The 24,142-nt window shown below is 54.6% G+C and overlaps 2 protein-coding genes across 4 annotated transcripts; one reads left to right on the plus strand and one right to left on the minus strand.

The window, feature by feature from the left end:
* Positions 1-2,092: 2,092 nt before the first annotated feature.
* On the minus strand, positions 2,093-6,576 carry Igfbp1 (insulin-like growth factor binding protein 1). The gene is made up of 4 exons (XM_005396640.1): positions 6,038-6,576; positions 4,534-4,718; positions 3,507-3,632; positions 2,093-2,798 (listed from the first exon to the last, which is right to left on the minus strand). Exons 1-4 carry the CDS (start codon positions 6,408-6,410, stop codon positions 2,667-2,669), a joined length of 816 nt encoding a protein of 271 aa, XP_005396697.1. The 5' UTR covers positions 6,411-6,576; the 3' UTR covers positions 2,093-2,666.
* A 9,341-nt stretch (positions 6,577-15,917) lies between these two features.
* LOC102012500 lies at positions 15,918-23,552 on the plus strand. Of its 3 annotated transcripts, none has more exons than XR_001236320.1 (4): positions 15,918-16,160; positions 19,307-19,771; positions 20,853-21,055; positions 22,769-23,552. XR_001236320.1 is itself a non-coding variant. In XM_013520512.1 (3 exons), exons 1-3 carry the CDS (start codon positions 16,074-16,076, stop codon positions 21,000-21,002), a joined length of 702 nt encoding a protein of 233 aa, XP_013375966.1. In that variant the 5' UTR covers positions 15,918-16,073; the 3' UTR covers positions 21,003-21,117. The 3 variants fall into 3 exon arrangements, 1 of the variants encoding a protein (XP_013375966.1); XR_001236319.1 differs by lacking the exon at positions 22,769-23,552 and adding an exon at positions 22,383-22,545; XM_013520512.1 differs by lacking the exon at positions 22,769-23,552 and having other exon boundaries at positions 20,853-21,117.
* Positions 23,553-24,142: the final 590 nt, after the last annotated feature.

Below are 24,142 nucleotides of genomic sequence, written 5' to 3' on the forward strand. Positions count from 1 at the left end.
GCCAGGCTCTAGGTGACCATATCTATGATGTGTTCAAGTGTGAATGAGCACAGTGACACTGACGGGGAAGGAACAGGGCCTTAAGAGTAGGAATGGGACACGTGGGAGGGCACTCATGAAGCTAGAGTCGCCGCGCCCTGGAGTTATCCTGAGACTTCCCCTAGTGGGCTTCCCTGAGATGAGCATCGTGCAAGACGCCACCACCACGGCCAACCCGCCCCCCAGTCTTCTAGACCTGTAGCTGCACACAAGCCCCAGCAGCCCCAAAGTGAGGTACAGAGTGACCCACGAGGTAGGGTACACAGTCCTAAAAGTCTTCTCAGGTTTTCTAATTTACACGGGCAGAAATGAGTCCTAAGTGAGGGACAGTGACAGAGGAAGCAGGAGTCGGATCAGGCTGAGTCTGCTCACAGGAACTAACTGGAGGTTGTGCTTTCCACGGTGCATGGTGGGCCTGAGCAATTCAAAACCTTCAGGAGCTGGAGCACTGGAGCAGACTGTACCCCAGCCTGGGGGAGCCGGAAAGACACACCTTTCACTGTGACTGTGAGAAATCTGGGCGGAGAGCCCCAGCATCCCGGGGGTCCCCCACATTTGCTCTTCTCTGCAAGTCAGTCCGGCCTCCCAGTGGGGACTGCAGCCACTGGCCCTAAACACAATGGGGGGGCGGTTGGGTCCCAGGGTGATGAGTGGCCGCTCCAGTGGGAGTCATAACTGTAATAGATGTGACATCAAAACAGTATGGTGTCCTAGGAGGGACACAAATAGGAGCAACGTCACCCATCAGGCTGTGCATTCAGAAAGGGACTGGTAGTCACTGAAACCAGGCTGCGCACAAAGCCTGCGGCCTGTTCCTTCGGTTCACTGCCTCCCAGAGCAGTGTCACGTCTCAAAAACAATAATCTTTGCTTTGCATTTTCCTCTGAAAAGAGCATCTTGAGAAAGAAACTGGTGGACACAGCGAGAAAATCGGAGCAAGGAGGTGCGCAGTCTCCTCCTCCAGCCCCTGTGGAGCTGGCCTGTCCCATTCCCTGTTGACCAAAAATCAAAGCAAGCCAGGCATGGTGTTGCATGCCTATATGATTCCAGTGTTCTAGGAGGCTGAGGCAGGAGGATCGCAAGTTCGAGTTCAACCTGGGTAATTTAGCAACCTAACAAGACTGTCTCAAAATAAAAGATGAGGGGGATGGTTTGGTACAAAGGCCTGAGTTCCATCCCCAATACCACAAAAAAAGAAAAAGTAAGTGAATAACCCTGAGCATGCCCCTGAGGAAGTCTCACCTTCCCTCGCTCATTCCTGAGGGTCCGGCTGGGACCTGTCACAAGCGTGCGTGGTCTACATCAGTGACATGGGAGGCGGGGGCAGGATCCACACCCTCAGCCTTTGTCCTAAGTAGGTGGAAGAGGTCGCCTCTGTGAGCTGCACTTTATGAGTGCGAATGCGGAGCTCAGGGACCAGCACTGCGGGCTTGGCCAGAGGGTGGCAGCCTGGGCGGGGAGACCGTGCTACACGGGGCACAGGTGACCGCAGCAGCCCTGGCCTCCCGGGCGGTGGCGAGGAAGAGGACAGGCAGGCGTGCAGGAGTCCAGGTGGTTGGCTAGGACGCGGGTGGGGCCAGGGTGCAGTCGCGGAGGGAAGGGGTCTCCAGGGGTGATTGGTGGGTGAGCGGGCGTCAGGGGCAGCTTGGGGAGAACCAGGTGGGTCGCAGTTTTAGGGGCAGAGGAGATGGGGGTTGGGCCCAGAAGAGAGAGGGCGGCTGAGCGGCTGGTGGCACTTGGGCAAGGGCAGAAGGAGAAGACGGAGGGCACAGTGACCCACGTGAGTGCTTCCTGCTGGACTTGAAGGCGGAAGAAACCCTGGGCCTGTCCAGGCCTGTCTATACGCTGAAGGGAAGGGGGAACCAAGGGCACTGGGGACAGAAGGGCCTGGCTGCAAGAGTGGACCCAGCCTCATCCCGACCACACTGGGAAGGGGCATCCGCTCTGCAGACAGAAACCAACACCACCACCCGACGCAGACGCACCAACTGTCCAGGCAGGCGGGTGAGGGGGACAGACGAAGGGGTTTCAGAAACAAACGGGATACACTGCAGTCGGTGGCCACTGTGCAGACTTTATTCCGGGCAGGTTTCCACCCCGCACTGGGCTTTACAAGGGCTGCGGCTGCCGGGCGCAAGTGACATCACCCCACCTAGTGCTTACACCAGGCTGTGTATCCAGAACTGTTTAACTGTTTAACTTGCCCTGCCGATTTCCACCGGATGTGTGTCTGCGAGCTCTAGAGAGTAAATTTTTCTCAAATATAGGCTACTTGCCCCTTAAATATTAAAAAAGCACTGCCTTGCATTTGCTGGTGCTTTTCCTGGGCAGCCTCTACCCATGCTCTTGAAAAACAGAAGAGCTCCGGAGAGCAGAAACACAAGTATTTACACAAGAGGTGACAGGAAGTGTTTGTGATATATAAATTACTATAGCACAAGTTACTGTGTAGAAAAAAAATAAACTTACAGTGAATAAATACAAACCAGTTTATATATCAAGTGGAGTATAAAAACTAGTTCCTGTATATATACATATGCACATATATAAAAATGTGTGTGCTCTAGAGTATAAATATGCTATGTACTTAAATATTTCACGTGAAAGAACATATAGGGCATGTATTTTCAGTTTTGTAAGTTAAAATACTGCTGGCAGTTGGGGTCCCCTCTGGTGTCCACAGACCCCGGCATCCTCTTCCCGCTCCAAGGGTAGACGCACCAGCACAGCCCCGCCTCACCCTCCAGGGATGTCTCGCACTGTAGAGAGAGGACTGCGGTCAAAGGCAGCAGAGAAGGAGCCGACAGAAGCTGCCGGTGTGGTGAGGGCTAAGAGCCCACAACCCCAGCACCCTGACGGCGGCCGAGTGGCACGTGCCCATGTGCAGCGGCATGGCACATGACAGCTATCTGCTCCACTGCCCAAATGCCTAGGGAGCTCAGCCCCTGCATGTGAACCACTGCCCCCATCTGTTGTAAAGCAGTGCCTAGGCCTCAGTTTCCCCCAGTAAAATCCTCAGACTCTATGCTTCTGTGAGTCCCACAGCCTCCTCAAAATTAGGTCTTGGGCTAGTTCAATCTCACTTCTTCTTTGGCAAGTCACAAAAATGCTACAGCATTTTATTACAGTAAGAGATGTTCAAAGAGATCCTTGCTCTCCTCAGTTGGATTAGGGGGGCAGGTGGGCCTGAGCCCCAAGTGCTGAGACCTGAGGACACCCTCTGTCTTCACTGCTCGCTCAGCCCCCAGGGCCTGCACTGATTTCCATCCCTTTCCATGGGATTTGAAGCTGCCCTTTAGGCCATCATGACACTCGCTTCTCCTGGGCCCATACAGGGGAATCTTATTTCATGAGGACCAGTTGTGGTGTATACTTAGGACCTGACGTTCTTTGCCATGAAAGCCAGGGGCTTTGTGGGGTCAGGGCAGCGTGACTATCCCAGGAATGCCATTTGCAAGGCTACCTACCTGTTTACTATGATAGAATCCATTCTTGTTGCAGTTTGGCAGATAAAACTTGTAGATTTCTTCCCCTGACTTCTGTCGAGCATTGTCTAATCTCTCCAGTACTTTGTAGAGTTCCCGCTGGCACGGCTGCATAAAAGAAACGCTTGACATTAGGACGGGTAGAAGAGAGAGTGTACCATCAGCCTAAAGGATGACGGAGAACGTTTTGTACGGGCAGGAGCACCTGATAGGGGTTGGTCACTGTCTTGAGCCACCAGGGTGAAGGATGAGAACCTCATCCTCTCCCTCTGCACGTTTCCCAAGCACCTAAGCAAAGGTGGGGCCCCAGGCAAGCCCTCGTCAATAAAAGCCACAAAATTCTTCCCATCTCCTCCCGGCGCCTGCTGAATAACTGTGACACCTGCCATCGATGCAAGCAGACACAGCTCCTGGAACGGGGACTTCAGCAGCACAGATGCCCAGATTTGAAACAGCTCTTTCCTCTGCAGTCTACAAGACAATTCCACACAACCCAACTCAAGGGAAGAGCGAGGCCTTCATCCGGGTAACCTGAGTAACGAGCAGGTCCCCTACATTTGCCTTCAGTTCCAGATGAACTTCTAAAGCTCCTAACGAATGCTTCTTTCACTTTTCTGGAGCGTGTATGTTTGTGCAAGAGGTTCTCTTTCTTAGTTTCTTATTCCCAGCAAAGGAAATCACACCCCTCCAACTCTGGTTCTCTGTCGCCCTCCAGTGGTAGAACAAAAACCAGCTACTAATGCAGGCGGCAGTGATTGTCCGAGAGTTTGGGAGGATGTAAGGGCATCTACACTGAAAGTGGTCAGAGCAGCAACTTTTATGTTATGCCTTGTATCCTAATTTGTTTCGAAAAGATACAGTGGCGAGCGCTGAGATCCTTGTGCTCAGCTTCAGACTGGTGAGCTCAGCTCTTTAGAGATGATCTTGTGCGACGCCCTCCTTTTAAGGGTGAGCTCAGGGGACCCGTGTAGAGGTCACCGCAGCATAGCATCCACCCGCGGGGGCTCACCTTCCATTTCTTGATGTCTGCGACGTTTCGGGAGCGCATGCTGTTGTAGGTGCTGATGGCGTTCCAGAGGACGGGCAGGTCCTCCCTGGAGGGCACCATCAGGTGGAAATTCTCCAGCAGCTGTTCCTCAGTCATCTCTCCACTCTCAGGGTGCTCGTGCTGGCGGGCCAGGGGGCCCTTGGCCTCTGAAAAGGAAACACCCCAGCCCGGTGAGCTTGCAGGAGCACTTGCCCCAAGTCATTCCCTCTCCTCAGAACCAGGCAGGGGACACAAGGGTGGTCGGGCTAACGCTAACTTAGCAGATGGTTTCTGGGAAGATCGCTGACCCAACAGCTATACTAAGTCTATTCTGGAGAAATGGTAAGTTTCAGGGTGCAGCCAGGGCAGCCTGTGGTTTTGCTTCTAAGGCACAGGGGAGGAAGCAATGTGCACCTCTGCCGAGGTAAAGGCAGTGGGTTGATTCCTGAGCCCATTTGTGGGGAACCTCAAAACCTCAGCATTCTCATCCATAAAATGGGAACTTCTGCGTTACTCCAGGCTCAGGCGGTGGGGTCATCAGAAGTGGGATCTAGAGTACCCCTCTCCTGAGGCAGAGGCCCGGCCTCTTCTCTTCTGGGGGATCTGCCAGCCCACGTACCCAGTGACTTCTCTGCAAGCCCCCAAAGACGGGCCTGTGACAGCCACCTTGCAGGCAGACTCCAGGGGTGAGAGGCAGAGCCCCCACCCCCACCCCAGGGAAACCCCCTCCTTTGTGAACCCTTGAGATGGCCTCTTTCATTTACTCTGCTGGACGGAGGGTCTGCAGGAAAAGCTGGTCCCCCGGAAGGGTCGCACGCTCTCCCTGGGAAGGGTCGCACGCTCCCAGGCTGATCCCTATCAGGATGGAACCACGAGACCCCTCCAAGCCTCACACAGGATGTGCCGCCAGCCTTGATGGGGCGATAGGCACCGGAGGGGAGGAAGGGGCCTTTCCTCAGCTTCCTACTGCAAACAAATCCCAGCCTAAATTCCGGAAGTAACCTGATTGTCCCGTCCTCAGGGGACGACATACACATCAAACATTGTTTGTCTATGGCAATGAATGGAAGTGAAGTTTTCAGCCTAAATTTTCACATTATGTTCTACAAACATCTGGGAGGCACACGGCGTATTCACAGGATATATATCACAAAGGACATTCCAAACACCTCCCGCGGGGCCAGCAGGAGGGAGTTCCCATCCTAAACCTTCCCAAATGAACTTTCCAGCCTCCGGGACTGCCCTGGGCTGCAGCGGGGAGGAGAGGCCTTGAGGTGGTGCCCACGGCTGGCAGCCGCACAGAGCAGTTACTGGGGGTCTCCCGAGATTACTGGGGGCCAGGGTGTCCCCCTTCACACTCTCCTCTCTCCTGGGTCACCTCCCACCAGGACCAAGCAATGCGAGGCCTCCGTGGGTGATGTAAGCTCCTTTCCACCCCACACCTCTAGCTGCAAGCATTGGGCCCAGGCTGTGGGGACTGTCGTACCTTCACCTTCGGCACCGGACACGGTCCTCGAGGCAGGCTCAGTGGACTCCAGCACACAGGTGCCCTGGCCACGGGTGAGGGCCTGCAGGGGCCGGGGCTCCCCAGGCAGTGCACGACAGCTGAGTCCTTGGGCACAGCGTGCAGTGGCCACGCCACAGGAGGCACCGAGTTGCAGGGCACACACAGGGCAGCAGCCACAGCCTGCGGACCGGGAGACCTCCTGGCATGAGGCAGGCACCGGTGGGCAGAGTGCCAGGCGCTCAGCGGAGCAGGGCGCACAGTGCCATGGCTGAGGCGCAGGGGCCACCATGGCAATCTGGATGGCCATCAAGAGCAGGAGCGGCCCAGGGCCGGCAGCTGGGACCTCAGGCATCCCAGGGCAAGGGTGGTGGGCAGCAGACAGCCTCGCTGGACGGTGGTCAGTGCCGGGCGCAGGTGCCAAGGGCGCAGAGGTGGATGCTCACAGACAGGCAGCTGCGCTCAGTGTCTGATGCTGGCTGGTTGGTGGCAGAGGCTGCAGACGATGCCTGTGGGGTGCAGCCAGCTCCTTTTGAAGCCCGAGACCCTGGGGCCCTGAGGTTAATGATTGCCAGCGTGCCGTGCTCCCAGCCCAGTGTTCCAAATAAGTTTGTTTTGCTCGTGCGCTCTGCGCAAACCGTGGGTGGAAGGAAGGTACACGGTTCAGGTTTGGGGCTGTGTTTGTCCGGCTGTTGTGGGTCTGGGCCGGAGCTAAAGTCCAATTCTGAGGACAGGCTCGCAGCCAGGTGGGGGGTGGTGCTTGTTTTTGTCCCAGGGGTGCAGGAGGCCTGGCTGGGCCCTCCTCCCCACCTAAGCGCAGGGCAGCCCAGAGACTGGCTGGTTTTCACTCAGGGAAAACAAGGCCCAGGGTGGGCAAGGGCTAGACAGCTCAGGCCCAGGACTCCAAAGCCATGGCAGTTGTGTGTGTGTGGGGTGGGGGGGTGTGTTTCCTAAGGAAAAGCCCAGCAACTGCTCCTCTCTGCCATTAGACACCCCCAGCTCCAAGGAAGCCCATATCACCCCAGAGCTCTGGGCCCCGCGGGGGCGGGGGGGAGCGGGCACAGCATCTCCCAGTGGAGAGGGGAAATGTTCCAAGCCTCAGGGAGTCTACAGCCCAGCTTCCTGGACATCTTGGCTTAGGCCAAATGTTTATCAGTAACCGAATACAAAGGCTTTTCCTTTAGGTAAAATGCTTTCTCTCTGGTATTCTCCTGAGTCACAAGAAATAACACTAGAAGCCTCTAAAGAAAATCAGAAATGCCCCATCTCTGGGGCACAGGGGCTCCCAGAGGGACACTGGGACTGGGGAGGTGACGTCTCCAAGCCGGTGTCCACAAGTTCTGTATGCCCCGTGCCCTATCTTTGCCTCCAGGTCCAGGGGTAGGCTCAGAGAAGCCCCCCAAGCAGTATTTCCGGTCTCAGGAAGGCTTAGAGACCACCTGTCCAGCCCCTCACTTTACATAGCAGGACACTGAGCCAGAGGAGGGAGATGGTAGGTTCAAAGCCACAGGCTGTCCTGGCCCATTGCAGATGGTCACTCACACCCCCACCACCCGAGGCACGTTCCTGATCGTCACACTTGTGCCTTAGGGAGATGCCCCTCGTGGCCACTTGGCTAAAGCGCCCTAAATAACAAACACGTTGTCAAATCATCAACAAACAGTTGTATTTATGTTTGAGGAAACCAGCGTGGTGGCACCTCCAGAGAAGCACGCTGGAGATGACTCCAGCAACTGAGGGTGTCCTGGGTTTGGGGTGTAGAGGGAACTCTAGCAGCTAAGGAGTGGACCTGAGGACTTCGGAGGGGACATGGGCCACTGGGGTACTGCAGTGGGGACTGAGGAGGCCTCACCAGTGGAAGGGGCTGGGGGAAGGTGTCTGGGGCGTGGAGGATTAGGAGCAGGGAGGGCGGCCCCTTCACAAAGAGTTTGCACCATGTACAGCCAAACGGTCCACCAACACCTGGCTTTGAGGAGGCCCACCTTGATTCACCCCAAGGGATGGAGGGAGCCATCTCGTCCCTGCTACCTGGGGTGCTGTGATGTGCACAGCCTGTGGGCATTGCTGAGGGGAGTGGGGAAAGGATTCTGCACCATCACTCAGGTCTGCACCCCACACGTGATGCGACGGACTCAGGAGGTGGCCTGCACTGGTGAGAAAAGATGGCCCGGCAACCTCTGCTCCACGCTTACCCTGTGGCGCCCCAAATGTGCAGGGCCAGGGCTTGGATGAGCACGCCCGGGCATCCTTACCCTGCCAAACACAGCTACAGATGACAGCAGCTCCGTGTCATCTGCTAGAGGAAAATCTCCAAGCTAAGGAGGTATTCAAATGAAGTAAAAATCTCCAAGCTGAGTAAAATGGGAAGACACAGAATATGGTACAGTTGACATATAATAAGAGGAACATGATTCCCCCACAGGTCCAGGGTCTTGAGAAAAATAGACAAGAAACTGATCAAATGTCTACTTAGCCATGGGAGAGGATGTGAACTTAATGGCTCTGCAGGAGATTGATTTCTCTCTCTCTCTCTCTCTCTCTCTCTCTCTCTCTCTCTCTAGTACTAGAGATTGAATGCAGGGCCTTTGCACTGAGCTACATCCCCAGGCCCTTTTTAAATTATTTTTTATTTTGAGGCAGGGTCTTGCTAAGTCTCTGATTTGCTCAGGCTGAGCTTGAACTTGCAGGCCTCCTGCCTCAGCCTCCCAAAGTGCTAGGATTACAGGTGTGCACCACCATGCTTGTCGGCCTATAACCTTTCTAACCTTCTGGATTCATACCAGGTACTTAATTCATCTGGTATATGATCTATCTAAATAATCACCAAACGGAAATCAACTTACTGCTTCCTCTCTCAGGCAGGCTCCCTGACACCAGAGGAGAGACTTGACCTTGCTGAGCTGGCTTTTGTCCTTCTACCTGCACAGTCGCAGGTAGAAGCAGCCACGGTACCAACAACAAGAATAAGGCTGCTAAGTAAAGGCAATTGTTGTTGAAAGTTCGTGATTGTGTGTGTTGTTTGTGATCACTGATTGATAGTGTCAAGGTGAGTAAGAGAAGCTCAGCTAAACTGGCTCAGCAATTGTACACCTTAGGGCGTGGAACACCCACCCTAGGGCGGCCTGTCCCCTGGATGGTCTAAAGGGGAAATGAAGAAGGAGGGATCTGCTTCTGTTCTTCTGAGGAGCCCCAGTCTTCACCTTCACTCGGACATCATCTCCTGGCTTCCGGCGCAGATTTTTCAGCTTCCGGTGCGGGTCCATCAGCCTTCTGCTACAGACTTACACGGGGCACTACAGTGAGCACCAAGTCTCAGAATGGATTCCTCAGTCTCCAGGGCGCAGACACCTCCTGCACACCGCCTCACCCACCTCTGCAGTGGCCATCACCAGCAGATCTTATAAATTCTTATACTGGGCTGGGGATTTAGCTCAGTGGCAAAAGCGCCTGCCTGGCATGCGCAAGGTCGTGAGTTCGGTTCCCCGTAACGGAGAAAAACCAAAAAAATAAATAAATAAATAAATAAATTCTTATACACTTGTATGTCTCGTGTTCTATCTCTTTCTCTGGTAAACACTGGCCTATACATTGTTATTTTTACAGAGCCGCATTCAGTATCTGGCTATGGAATGGACCGCTTGATTTTAAATTTTCTTTAAGGTTCTTTTGTTTTTACATTTACATTCTTAAAAGTTTTATTTGAAATGAGTAGTTTCGATGTCTGTCCCTAAAAATTTCATTCCCAGAGGAAGAATTTGTGCTCTGAATTTTGTTTTCTCTTTGGCTTCCTCAACTTGCAATCACTGTCTACGTCTGGAATGTTTTCTTAATGCAACACATGAAAGAGAGTCAGCTGGCAAATATTTGGGGCCCACATACTGTGTGCCAGACCGCTTGCCTGAACAGTTCGCCGTGTTGCGCACTTGCCCAGTGCCCATCCTGCCCTCCTTCCCTGAGATCCGCCTCCTTCTGCTTGCAGCAGATCTTCCCGCCAGAATCAATTCCCAAATATTTCCACCACTTGCCTCATAGCAACGGTGGACCAAACCAGCACCCAACCTGGAGACCGAGCTACGCTCTCACTCCCAGACCAATGCCAACACACGTGGTGCCAGGCCCCTTCCTCCAGACCTGGGTGGGGTGACAGCCCTCCCCGGCAGGTCAGAGCGAAAGCTGTGACTCAGCGGCCTGCCTCACCTAACCCAAATCCTGGGCCCAGATTTTGAGGTCACTTTCCCACTTCAATGCCACTCTCTTCCCAGTCATTAAAAAAACCCAAGTCCACAGCCACGCCCCAAGGCCTTGGCCTTGCTATTCTTGTACTCCAATTCCATCGCCCGTCAGTCCAAGTCCTCCTCTCTGTGGGGAACAGAGGTGCGAGGCATGGGGGCTAGGGTCATGGGGTGCCCCCAAGAGCCCCCAGTAGAGCCGTGACCTGCTGCACTTGAGGTCCTGAGGGTGGGGACTTATCCAGCTAGGAAGAAGAGCGTCGCACATCCGGGCATCTCTAGGGAAAGTCTGCCGTGCTGGTCCTGAGGGCAGCGGGCTCCTCCACCCAGCAAACAGCAGGGGGCCTGCGGAAGGACAGTGGAGCGGCACGGCTGTGGCGGAACCAGGCCAACACAGCCAGAGCGGCTATATGAGGACCATGTGTAAGGCAAGGTCACCAGTGTGACCCATGTGCTTCTGCGTTGCCTGTGGGAAGTCACTGGCGTCTCCGAGGGGCCAGTGACCACGCAGAGTTGAGGGCCATTCCAAGCTCGGCTTTAGCTTCACGGCTATGGTCCTGGCACCCTTCAACCCCTGCTCTGCCCCAGGGACCGGCCCTAAACGTCCCCTCCTGAAGATGCCAGGTGGACCTAGGAGGCCCCATACACTCCAGAAGGATGCTGAGGAACTAAAATAAACCCACGGCCCTGTGTGTGTGTCCACCGGGCTTGGAGAAGGGGTGCGGTGGCCCCTCAGCCCAGCACATGCAGGGAACACTGCTGTTGCCCCACAAGCACTGTGGAATCCAAGACACCTGGAGTAGCCGGGGGTGGGCAGGAGAGCAGGGAGCCAGCGCTTTGTAAGGACTGACTGTATGCATGTCGTGCCGAGCTGAGGTGCCGAAGTTGCCGGTGGGTCTCCCCGCCGCCAGCTGGAGGGAGACCTGTGTGCTGCTCCCCACAGCAGGCCAGTGCCCGAGCCTCCCTCACAGGGTAGCGCCAAAGCTTTCCACCTGCTCGGGGCCAAGCGGGCTTGTTTTGGAAGCTGGTGTTGACAGGTGGCACCAGGGGCCGGGGAGGAGGACACACAGAAAGCTGCCAGTGACACAGAATTCGTGTTTTGTCAACTGGACAAAAAGAACCTCACGCCCGGGACTGGCGGGCAGCCATAACCCTGCACCCCGCTGTGACTCTTGCGCCTCAGAGGCAAGGAAATCGCGGTTGTCGGTACTGAAGCAAGGGGCACGTGGCGGTGGGGTCCCGCTGTGTGCTGCAGGGGGCGCCCATGAGCTAGCCATGCGCACCGTCCTTGCCCAGAATGTGATGGGGCCTTCTTACCACCCTGCGTTTCCATGGAGGAAATTATAAAATGTCTGTGATGCATTGGAAGAGCTCAACTTTGGTCAGCCCTGGAGGGGCAGTCACATCGCCCTGGGGCGAGACGGCCTGGGTCTTCACCTGACACCCCCAGGTACCACTGCACGGCTGTGGGCCTGTTTCCTGGCCTATAAGGTGCAGACGGCAGCGTGCTCAGCATAAGTAAGGGCTGAATAAATGTGACCTGTGGCCATCCGGGGTCTTGCCGGGGGTTCCTGTTGCTGCCCCGGCGGAAGGATGATGAAACCTCACGAAGCCTTCCGTCACCCACCTTCCCGGTTCCACCTCTGTGCTGGGCGCTGTGCACCCACCCGCAGCCGGAAAGTTGGGCAATGGTGCTCTGGAAACCAAAGCAAGGGTCAAAGGCCAAGTCCGACTTCCAAACAGAAAATGCTGCAATTCAGGGAAACTTCAGAAGGGGAATTGTTTTTAACCTGGGGAAAAACACGAAAAGCTGTCCTGCCTGTTTTCCGTGATCAACACAGGGATGATGCAAATCTGTGGGAAGGCCCAGCGCTCCGCCCTTATCTCCTGGGTGGATAAAGGACATCAAAAGAAAGGTTGGAAAAAATAGCTCACACGTACGCTCCCTGCTAACCGAAAGCCACCCCCTCTGTCACATCAACAAGCTCAGCTCCTAAACACAGGATGAACCCAGGGCTGGTGTCCAGGGCACTGGGGCAAGACCAGGCTGTCAGTCTGTGTTGGTGGTGAAGCCTCCTCCTGGTCCCATACGCATTAGCAAAAGGGGACAGATACTGAACACCAGGCCCCAGGGTGGTATACATTCCCTCACCTCGTCCTGCAGAAAGGCTGCTTGGTCAGGGACCTGGGAGCTTGGGGATGCAGGTGTGGCCGCCCCTGCTGGGGCAGCCTTGAGCCCCCTGAGCCCTGCACATGGTGTGAGATGGTGCAGACAGTGGAGACTGTAACAGGTGACACTCCGCCAGGCTAGTGTGCCTCCACTGAGATGCACTGCCCCTCCCCCACCTCATTTATGCACAAGCAAATCAGTCTTCCACTCCGTCTAAACCAGTGTGCATGGGGGCCAGGACGTGGGGTGCTGGGGGCACAGGAGGCCGGGGAGACCCTGGGCAGCAGAGGCTGAAGGGGCCCTTGGGCTGGCCTGGCACGCTGAGACATGCCGGGTGTGGGGTCTTGGGTGGAGCCACATCAGGTCCTTAGCAGCACTGTGGCTTTGGCTTCCCCATTGACAGATGGAACGGGATCTGTCCCGGTGAATGTTTTTGACATGAATCCTCTAGTAGAAAGTAATTAGACCCTGAGAGCTCAGAGCTCCTCCTGGGAAATAGGGACATCATCATAGTCACCTGGTCCTGCCTGGGACTGAGCCCTGTGCTTGGCCAAGGTCACTGCGGCTTCTCTGTCCCCTAGGAAACCCTGCAGGCCACCCAGGGCTCTCCACCCTTCTTCACCCCTCTTTGGCCACCCCGGGTCCCAGCCTGTTTCCCCTCAGGCCCATGCCAAGTCCCCGTTCCCTGCAACAGCTCAGCTCTCAGGTTGGGGACCAGGGCACAGTTGTCTCTGAAGGACACTATTCTGGGTCCACCCGGGCTTGTGACAAACACTTGTCCTGGGTGTGGCCTTGTCCTCGCCTGGATGGGAAGACTTGGACAGGAGGGGGCCACTGCCAGAAGCAATTCAAAACTTGTGGGGCTGGAGATTTAGCTCAGCAACACAGCGCCTGCCTGGCAAGTGCAAGGTCGTGAGTTCGATTCCTGGTACCAGAAAAAAACTAAAAACCAAAAAAAAAAACCACTTGTCCACACAAGGACTAGGTACTCACTCCTTATGTGTTCTTTTTAGACAAACAGGAAAGAGGATTAAGTGTTATTAAAATGTACCCATCATCTTGCTCCTGGATGTCACTGGGATTATTGCTGCCTTTTTTATTCCTATTTCTGGTGGTGGTGGCGGTGGAAGTGGATATGCTGGGGATTGAGCCCAGGGCCTTTGCACACACCTACACCACTGCCCCTTTTAAAAAATATTTTTTACATTTTGAGACAGGGTTTCAATAAGTTGTTCAAGCTGTGCTCAAACTTCCAGTCCTCCTGCCTCAGCCTCCCAGAGTGCTGGGATGGCGGGTGTGTGGCAGCACGCCGTGCTAACCACTTCTGTTTGTGCATGTGTGCGCATGTGCGTATAATTTTGAAGATGGGAACACACTGCATGATGTATTCCACAGGCTTTCCTCATTTAACATGCTGTACACATCTTGCGTGCAGTACATGTACTGACCTACATGGACATACACACCTGCACACATATGCCCTGCACACGCCTGTATAGACACACACGTTACTCCCACAGGGTAACCCTCTCCCTGGATCTAATTGATTGCACTGCTGGTCTTTTTTTTCCTGGCTGTTTGCACTGCACCTAATTTGGGCTCCTAAAGATGATGCTCTGTGGACATCAGGAGACACGCAACAGCTCCGTCTGTCAGCTCCTGCAACACACACAGGGGAACCGCTGCGCCAAGGTCCCCCATACTTTTAAGCTTAATGCACAAGAATGCTGACTGCACCCCAAGAGCCCCATCAGTAGGGTGGAAGAGCCACCCCTTCTGGCCAACACACATCTGGCTCTTACCCCTCCAGCAGGTCACCCTGCTGCCCTGGCCTGTGTCCCCAGGATGGGAAGGACTGATCCCACAGAGCTAGCTGGTCTCCGACCACCTTGTTCATGAAGCCTCAGGATGACCTCACTACTCAAGACCATCAGCTTCATCCACCACCAGTGGACACTCAAGGCGGGGGGGTGAGCGCCACCATGCAAGCTGAGCTCAGCACCTGCCCACAGACCTGGAGGCTGAGTCAGTGCCATTTCTCCACAGCTGCACTCCCCCGGCTCAGGTTCCTGGATCTGCAGATGTTTCACAGCTGGAAGCCCCTCCCATGCCACCTCATCTTACAGAGAAGGGGAGACAGCTTGCCAATACCACAAGGCAACTTAGAAAAATAATATGTTCTAAAAGTAACAGTGACAAGCACACAGAGCACACGAAGTTGCATGAGACCGGCCAGGTTCTCGTCTCAGTTCTGCTCCGTTCCACCAGGTGACCCCAGCAATGCACCCGGTCCTGTGGACTCAGCTTCCCTCATTAAAATGGGCTTTCTAGGGGCTGGGGATTTAGCTCAGCGGCACAGCACCTGCCTGGCAAGGATGACATCAAGAGTTCAATTCCTGGTACCGGAAAAAAATAAATTAAAATAAAATGGGCTTTCTCCCCATGTTGTTCTCAGGATACTGCTGGGAGGCTACAGTTAACGTACACTATCATGGGTAGCATCTTCTGATTGTTGTAGCTGGTCTCCGACTAATTACTTTAATTATATTAGGTGTTTATCAGATGATGTTTTAAGGTGACCTAACTGATATATGTGCCAACTACTCACAATAAATACATTCACTGTGCATTGCAAACCTTTACACACAATGGAGTACTACTCTGCCATAAACAAGGATTCATCTGAGTCATTTGTAGGAAGGTGGATGCACCCTGAGACCATAATGCTAAGTGAAATAAATCAGGGGCACCGTGTAAGCGTCACATGACTTCCCTGAGAAACGCAAAGCAGCAATAAATTAAAGAGCAACATAAAAGATAAATAACAAGAAACATGAAGCTAGAACCTTTGCAAAAGGGAAGGGAAATGAGATGGAGGGGGAGGGATAAAGAATCAAGATGTATTATGTCCACGTGGGAACTCCCACCAGGAAAGTGATGATCATGTACTGCAAACGGGTACTAATAAAAACATTTCAACATATTTTTAAGAAATCAAACAGATTCCCCCCTTGCTCCCCCAAAAGAGTAAAGTTGCCTAAATGTCTCATTCGGAGCGGTTCCTTCCCGTCAGGCCCTGGCTTCCTGATCGCGCGCTGTAATCACGCAGGTGTGGTGGGGGACGCCAATTAGTGTAGGTCAGTACTAGCGCGGATCAGCATGGACTAAGTTACCAGTACTCTGGGGTACTTGCTACTGCCAGTCATTAACAGAGTGCTCCAAAGAGGACCCGCCCCAGAGCACCCCCCGAAGTCCTGAGGAACCAGGCTGGCCCAGTGCGGGGCTGTAAGGAGTCCTCCCGGGCTTCTGAGCTGCTCCAGTTTGAGACCCGCCCCGGGAACCGCAGCGTCTGGGTAGTGCTGCTTTGGGGCGGGGCAGTCCGGTGGCCTACGGCTTGGGGGACTGGAAGCTCTGGTCTCAGATGCGTGGTTCGGGGTGACAGTCCCCTCCCTTTATGCTGCTGTGATGACGCAGTCAGCGTTTGGCCCCCAGGGGATGCCCCGTGCGGGGCTTGACCTCCTGAAGGCCCCGACGCGCTCAGGTGCACCGAGGAGGGACGGCAGGTGCGGCTGATCAGGGCCACGGGACCCGCCGGCCTCTGCTGCGCAGCGGCGTGGGCATGAGTGGGGCAGCGGCGGCGGGCGCTTCCCGAGGCTCCCGGGCCACGCGCGGCAACCGCCGGACGGCGATGGAGCGGGGCGAGCAGGTGGGCTGACCTCGGCGGACGGGGAACAGGAGGGCACCGGGGCCTGTGGGCAGCTGGACATTTGGGGTGGAAGCCAGGGGATGTGCAGCTGCTCCTGCCCTGGCTGCTCTGGGCCCTGGGCAGGACAGATCCCTAGAGAGCATGCTGGGGCCCCCACAACGCCCCACCCCATCCCCCTTCCCCTCTCCCTTCCCCTCTCCCCTCCCCGCCTCCTTCCCCTCCCCCTTCCCCTCGGACCCCCTCCTCCTTCCCCTACCCCTTTCCCTCCTTCCCCTCCCCCTTCCCCTCTGACCGCTCCTGCCCCTCCCTATGCCGTTCCCCTGGTTAGTCCTTCCAGCCCCGAATGTCCCCCAGCTTGGCTCTTTCCTAGCCTGGAAGCCCGCTGAGTGATCTCACCCACACCCCGTGGCACTTAACCTCCTGTCGGAGACTGGGCATTTGTCCTTCCCCTGCCCAGGCCTGTGTGGCCTCGGATATCTGGGCGGTAAGATCCTCCTTAGCGACTGGGGCAGGCCAGGAGGATACAGCCGCCCGCTGTCCAGGCCAGAGAGGAAAATTCATAAGCTGTCTCCTGGAGATGTGAAGTGAAGCGCTAGCCCTGCAGAATCAGGCAGTGATCCTAAGGGAAACCCAGGTCGCAGTTGAACATGTGTGTGAGGAAGGCATGGTTTTAGGAGCTGTTGTAAAACCTTGTGGTTTATCCACCAGGCTGTTGTGCTTTCCTAAATAACAGGAAGAGCAGGGCTCCCTATCGGAACTGTGATTTGCCTTTTATCTTGTCATTTTTTCCTTTGTTTTGTAGAAATTTTTTTAAAAATTATATTTTAATTCTTTTCTTTGATGGCTTCTAAGTTGTGAGTCCTAGAAAAGCCTTATTTAGGACAAGCTCGCTTCTAAGTTGTGAGTCCTAGAAAAGCCTTATTTAGGACAAGCTCGCAGACTAATCCACACATATTTCCTCCCAATACTTTTACAACTTTTTTACATTTAAGTCTTTAATCCATGTGGAATTTATTTTAGTGATGGTGTCATATAAGAACCCAACTTTGCTTGGTATTTTTAAAGGTTTTTTTTCCTGTTAATTTATGAATTTTTAAGAGTATAATCTTTAACTCTTTATAATTATTTCAATGAAAGCAAGGCATGAGACTGAGATTTGGTCTTATTGTTGTTCTGTTTTTTTCCAAATGGTCAATCACACAACAGAACGTGTGAAGAAAGAGAAGAAATAGATCTCTCTTCCCTATTCATGTGAGATGATGCTTTGTACATTTGATGTTTTCTTACATCTGTTCTGGACACCAACTTGTTTTCCCTGTAATCTTCCTGAGCTCACTCTCAGGAAGAGGCTACTTAACAGCAGCTCCTGTAGTGAAACAATGTCTTTCTGTTTCTTTTCTGTAAGAGTCCCTTTCTTTCTCCTCACCCCCTGTTCTTTACTCTGAGATCTTGGTCTCTCAAGTAGATGAACTTCAAATCTCCTTTACAAGTGCTGATTTCAAAGTAATTTCTTATGCAGCAAACGATATAGTGATACACATTCCCACTGGTTTGGATTCATCTCCCCAGTAGCCTCCGAGCAAAGCAAACATGCTCACCTGCTTCTTTCCTCAGAGGCATTTGTCTCTCTCATTACTTCAACACCTCCAAGTTTTGCTTCTCCCAAGGTGACACTCTGCACAGACACGGGTGTGAATTCAGTTAAGGGATGTAGTGTTCGTGCTTTCTGCGATGCAGTTAGCCCCGTGAGCGGGTGTTCTGAGGGTGCAGTCTCAGACTTGAACCTTGACTGCTGGGGTCTGTCTCCTCTTTGACCTTGACCGGAGGGTCCTGTTCCCAGGATACTCGAGTGTCCTTCTGGGCTCTTCTCCTGTGAGTTCTGCGCTGCTCCTGATGGCTCCTGTCCAGGCAACAGACACAAAAATACTCATCATGTAGCACCAGCAGGCGTTCGCGGCTTTTTTAGCTTTTCACCCTGTTCTTTTAGAAGCACTCCATGTCTTCCTCGACCCCGACTCAATGGCAGCCTTAGCAGTTTGGGGCTGTCACTGCCTGCAGTGGACAATGGAGCTGGAAACTTTTATTCTCACTGCCAGAAAGGAAATGCAAGAAATCACTCCCCGAGAGCGGGCAGAACAGAATGAGGACCCAGGTGTTGCTCTGAACGTCCCTCAATCGGGTGGAGGCACCACAGTGTCCTTAGCATGATGCGTGTCTCGCCCACCGAGGGAGGACAAGAGCCGGCAGGTGTCAGTGGCTGTCAGGCCGTTTGGCAGGCGCAGTTTCAAGGGCACTGCAGAGACGCATGTCTCACGGTGGACACAAACACATCTGCCACCTGAGGATTCATACTGGAGCTCCCCTTAGATGCCAAATCCGCAGGTGCCGCAGCCCTCATGTGAAATGGCATGGCATTTCCATAGAACCGAGGGACAGCCTTCAAGTGCTCTCTGAGTGACTTTCAATACTGAACGTAATGTAAGTGATGTGGAACCAGTTGTCATCCTCTGTTATGAGGGAAAGTATGACAAGGAACAGCAAACCACACGCTCGGCATGGCTCTCTCGTTAACGTTCCTCCTCCGCAGTGGGTTGGAGCAGCGCCTGGCAGACCCTGCCAGTGGGGGACTGAGCGTGTCGCGTGTCGCGTGTCCGCGTCTGAGGAAGGCGAGCACAGGCATACAGTGGGCCGGATTAGCTCAGATTTACTTTCAGAGGAACAACTCGGCCAAGGTGACAGTGAGGTGGGACGCTCACCTGCGTCCCCCGTCCCACTTGCTGTGCGTGTTTGTGCTTGAAGAGCTGCAGCGCCTGTGAGCAGGTTCATATTTTGTGCTGTGAGTTTGCACTTTGAGATGATTGAATGATGTCCTGCTGCTTTTCCAGGGGAAGGGTTTTACCCGGATGTCCCCGGGCCTCGGTCCTACTCTTGCAAGCCCTCCCCTGATTGCAGTCCTGGGTTGACGGCAGTCACTGGTGACAGGCTGGAAGGGTGCAGTCGCCTGGTGCCGGGTGTCCCCTTTGGAGTGCCACCATCCTGCTCTTACGGACAATTGTGCTTGATGAGAATGTGCCCAGGGTGGGGTTCAGTGTATACCTTGAGGTCCCAGTGACTGTCCAAGACCGGATCTGTGTTTTCCTTTTCAGAACGCTGAGTTGAGCTCCTCTGAGGATGAGAGCCCCCCTCGAGTGCCAAAGAGGCCACCCTGGAAGATGCCCATCAAGTACAGCACCCCTGAGGGAGAGGAGGCAGCCCCGTACTGGAGCCCAAGGCCTGGAGGCCGGGCCTCCTACCTGCAAGAGTCCCCAGTGTCTGCGCTCTCTGCCCAGGACCTTGGGCCCCACCAAGCAGGGCTCAGCCCTAGGGCCACCTTCAGGAGGAGGAGGCTTTCCACCATCTACGCCTTGGAGGAGGGCCCCAGCGTGCAGCCAGGGACCTGCTCAGACCCCTCATCCCTCGGGGACAACTCACCAGAGCCCGCCTCGTTGGCCAAGCCACAGCAGAAGGCAGAGGACCTGCAAGGAAATCGCTGGCCACGCAATGCAGGTCTGCCTGGGGTGCCAGACACCTCCAAGAGGAAGAGACGGGACCCGAAGGAGCGGGCAGCCGTGGTAGGTCTCACCTTGTCTCTTCCCATCCCCCAGAGGGTTCATGCTGCCCCACTGCGGCCTGCTCGGCACCCGCTCTGCACAGGAGGTCACCGGGCCACCAGCCTTCCTGACCCAGGGCCATCCTGTGCCAGCGGGGCTCTCTGCTCTGAGGGGAGCCTGCAGCCAGTGTTGCTGTGGAGGCTGTGACTTGCCAGCCATGGGCCCTGGCTGCTCTCTGTCCTTGGTCCCCATCTGACAGGGCCGCAGGAGCCAGCATTCTCCACCTCGGAGGCTGCAGCCTCTGTGGACGCCACCCGCCTGGGCAGGGTCGGCTCCTTCCTGTGCTTTGCACTGTCCGCTGCAGACCTCTCCTGGGCTGTCCTGGGTTCGCAGGGCCTGGCCAACATGGCCCTGACCCTCCCCAGGTATGGCATAGGCACAGAGCCGTCCCACCCTCCCACAGCAATCTTCCTAAGCTCCCCAGCAGATCAGGCACCAGGGCAGCAGCTGGGGAGGGGGGTTCTGTCCTCGAGAGTCCTTACAATCAAGGAACAGGAGGACACCACCCAGGGGGCACCAGCAGGAGGGGGACTGGTCCCTTAGGAATGTGTGGCACCTCCCTCCCAGGGTCCCACTGCTCCTCTGACCCCCAAATCCTGGTAACAGAGCTCAGAGACCTTCAGCACACACCTGGCTTGGGTGTGCTGGGATGAGGGAGCAGCACTGGACACCTTGAAAATCGTTCTGTCTTCTCATTTCTCCCCTGCCTCCCTCCTGTGGGCTCTGACCACTGGGTCATACCCTGGCTTTTGTGGGTTCACCTTCCCACCCTGGCAGCCCTCATGTTCCAGTGGCTTCCTGAGAAGGGCACTGCCTAGGGGCACCTGCCTTGTCCCTGTGACTGGCAGGCAGGGCCCCTCCTGAAAATGTGTGGCCCCTCCGCTCGGAGCACAGAGGGGCTCTGGGTGGGGCTGGCTGGTGTCTTTGGCCTGCGCGCACGCCAGGCCTAGTAGGCACCTCTTTGGGTAAATGCATTTTGCAGCGCACCACCTCATCTCTAGGGAAGATGCTGGGGGATAACTGAGGCCTCTCTCCTGAGCAGATGCTGCGGGTGAGACAGTGGGAGGCCCGTCTGCTGCAGGACATCGAGGCAGCTGTGCACCATGAGCTCACCATCCAGGCCGAGGGGTTGCCTAGCATGGGCATGGTCCAGGTCCAGTTCGATGCCCAGGAGCCCACCACCTCGGACTGACTTAACTGTCCACACCCACCGCACCATCCACACCCATTGCCCTGCGGTCCCTGGTGGGTGCAGTGTGAGTGGATCTTGTGTCAGAGATGCTGAGGGGAAGGAACTGGGGTCACAGTCTGCAGTTTAAAGTCTGGGTTCTTTGTGTTGTGTGACTTGGAAAGGTCCCGAGCTCTGACTGCACTCCTATCCTCTACCATCTGGATTGGTCGTGGGGACATCTCTCTGCTTGTCTGACCCCCGGGGTCCTTATCTGGAGAATGACAAAAACCTGTCCCAAGGCAATGAAAGAGCATAGGACCAAGGCCTGTGTGAGGGTGGCTGTGTGTCCCGCTCCCTGTGCCCTGGGAGAGACCTGGGCGCAGGAGGGAGGTGGTTGTGTGAGAGAAACCTCCCCGGACACCTGCACAGACCAGCAGGGCTGAGGGCTGGCAGAGAGTTTGTGGGAGGAAAGGAAATGGGCTGCAGGGGTTTGTGGCAGGGCATAGGCAGGCCAGTACAGTTTCCCAGCTGGGTCTAGCAGGTTCTCTGGTTCCCTGAGACCTTGCCTCTCACCTACAGACATTGGAAGCTGCAGGGATGTTCATGTAGCTTCCCGGGTGGCACTAGAGGAGTTTAACCTCCTGCAGTTGCCTGGGGTGCTCTGTGCCCTAGGTAGTGTCAGGGTCCTCCCAAGGGGCGGCTCTGTCACTCTCAGACCACACAGCAAGGAGGAGATGAGCAGAAGCCCGAGAAGCTTTGGCTCAATACAGCACCAGCCTCAAATCACATATGGTGCAGGCCTCTGAGGGCCGCCTTTGTAGGGATAGGAATGTGTCTTGGTCTTTTAAATACAGAGCTAGATTGTATCCTTGGAAATGTCCACGCCCCATCTGTCTAAAAAGGATTGCTTTTTTCTTGCAAGTATGCTTACATTTCCTCTCTAGTCTGCACTGCTGCCTGCCTGACACTCCTGTGCATCTGGGGCGGGTGGGCAGGGTATGCTCAGGCATGGGGACAGAGGTTATTGCTATTGGGGGATCAGAAAGGGCCGCCTGAAAAGTAAGACCTCAGACTGGGCTAAAAACCAGGACATGATAGATGCTAAGGACATGCAAAGTCCAGGGTGCCGTGTTTGAAGAGATGGGGGAAAGTCTCACTCTCTATCCCCAGGCAGGTGGGAAGTAATTCAGATCCAGGGTGAGTTGGGTGATTCCAGCAAAGAGGGGTTGATGAGATTGCTCACAGAGGCAGGAGGGCCAGAGTGGCACCAATGCCTTCAGATTCACCCAGTGCCCGTTATAAGGAACAAGAATTCACTGACCGTGTTGTATGTTTAAACATTTGCAAACTTTCTGAACGAGTTCCACCTACTCAGACTGTTTCCTTTTTTCTAATTATCAGGTTGTAAAATTGTCAGATGTATAAAAATGCTAGAACTTTATTGTTTCAAATGAGAAAATGTAAAACTATAAAGCGGAAAAATTGCCTGGAACTATGTAACACAGTGAGAAGTACTGCGGGGCCAATTCCTTCTGATCTTTATTACTAAAAATAAATTGTTTTCACAAGAACTGTTCTAAGTCTGCACTTCATGCAAATGGATTCCGACGTGGAGTCTGGTGGGTTCTGTCGCTCCTCTTGTTTTTTTGAAGAACAAAATCAAATCTCAGGGGGAGTCCCCGCAGGAATTTGCAGAAATGTGTTCTGGAAAGATTGGAGACTGCAGGCCCTGCAAAGAAGGTCTGTGTGGCCCCTGATTTCCTAGAGGTTTATGCTTCCTTTTCTAGGATGACTGCGTGTTTACCCTGTCGGAGTCTATGCAGTCATCCGCAGGCTCTCCCCTTGAGCTGATGATTAGGATGCAATTCTCTGGAACATTTCACAGATGAGATGGAGAACAGTGTGTATGCGCTGCCCACAGGAAGATGCCCGGGAAGCCAGCTGCAGAAGGAAGGGGCGCTACCACCCAAGTGCCCAGACGCAGGCAGAACGCAGTCCCTGTTCATCCTTCTAAGACTTTCTGGGAGAGGTGGCTGTGAGGAACCCGGAACAGGGAAGCGGGGCATTCCCAGAGCCGGACGCACGGGATGTGTGTGTGGCATGTGGGGTTGGACAAACAGCAGGATTCCTCAGTGAAGGCTTTCATGAGCACCTGGTAAGGCTGGTGCTTGGGAGGGGCTCGCTTAGGGAAAAGCACAGGTGTAACTTACACCATTGCTTGGCATAGAAATGAGTCCCTCAGTCCTCACAGTGTGTGCAGACCCTCACGGTCTGCACAAGACGCAGTCAGAAAACCCTCTGAGGGAAGGAAATGCATTAAGTACCTGCTTTTCCTTGGTAGTTTTCCTCCCGTTGAAAATGCCCGGAACTCTGAGAAGCTGCTGCCTCTAACCTTTCTTGACATCTGAACATCATATTTGCACCTGCTGCCTATGCCCCACTGCCCCTTTGTAGGCAGGTCCAGAGAACCAGCACATGGCACTGCCGTGCTCTGCCAGATGACCTGCCGGGGGTGTGGATTTAAACCACCGCCAGCGATGCACGGATAGTTGGTGTATTTGTTTTCTGGAACATGCCACTTTCTGCGAGTTTAGCGCATGGATGTCTGTTGTGTTTTCCTTCTCTCTGACTGCATAACACGGGATCCCAAACTGAGTGACACGGAGGTTCATCGCTGCATTATCTCCTGCCTTTGAGCCCTGCCTGGGTCTCGAGGTGAGGTCAGGGGGCTTCGTGCCTGGAGGGTCTGAGCAGGAATCTACCCCAAGGCTCATGCAGCTTGGCAGAAAGTGGGTCTTGGGGTTGTTCTGTTCCCTCCCTGGCTGCCGGGCACAGACCTGTCCCCAGACCCTAAAGGGCCCCCATGCTCCTAGTCACGTGGCTCCCTGTCTTCAGGCCACACGAAACCTCCCATCTTCGGAATCTGTCTGGCTTCATTTTCTGCCCCCAGCCAGAGAAAGTTCTCTGCTCCCAGAGGTCCTGAGAGGCCCAGTGCGCCCTAACCCACGGCACAGTCGGGAGCGCTGTCCCTTCCCACCGCAGGCTCTAATTCGGGGGCGTGGCATCCTGGGGGCATATTAAGAAGTCTGCCTTTCCCGACTTTTCATCATCATGAAATGATGACCCTTGTACAAAGTAACCATTCATGTCTAGGATTCATT

Source organism: Chinchilla lanigera, unplaced genomic scaffold (genome assembly GCF_000276665.1).
Source record: "Chinchilla lanigera isolate Chin_1 unplaced genomic scaffold, ChiLan1.0 scaffold00055, whole genome shotgun sequence".
Classification (NCBI taxonomy): domain Eukaryota; kingdom Metazoa; phylum Chordata; class Mammalia; order Rodentia; family Chinchillidae; genus Chinchilla; species Chinchilla lanigera.

Bases quoted from the DNA above. Each gene is read 5' to 3' on its own strand.
- Igfbp1 (XM_005396640.1), bottom strand. From the start codon at position 6,410: ATGCCTGAGGTCCCAGCTGCCGGCCCTGGGCCGCTCCTGCTCTTGATG. The intron at 4,719-6,037 runs GTACGACAGTCC...TTTCCTTTTCAG, and splicing joins GTCCGGTGCCGAAGGTGAAG to AGGCCAAGGGCCCCCTGGCC. The intron at 2,799-3,506 runs GTAGGTAGCCTT...CTCTCTCTACAG, and splicing joins GATTCTATCATAGTAAACAG to TGCGAGACATCCCTGGAGGG.
- LOC102012500 (XM_013520512.1), top strand. From the start codon at position 16,074: ATGAGTGGGGCAGCGGCGGCGGGCGCTTCCCGAGGCTCCCGGGCCACG. The intron at 16,161-19,306 runs GTGGGCTGACCT...TTTCCTTTTCAG, and splicing joins CGATGGAGCGGGGCGAGCAG to AACGCTGAGTTGAGCTCCTC. The intron at 19,772-20,852 runs GTAGGTCTCACC...TCTCCTGAGCAG, and splicing joins CGAAGGAGCGGGCAGCCGTG to ATGCTGCGGGTGAGACAGTG.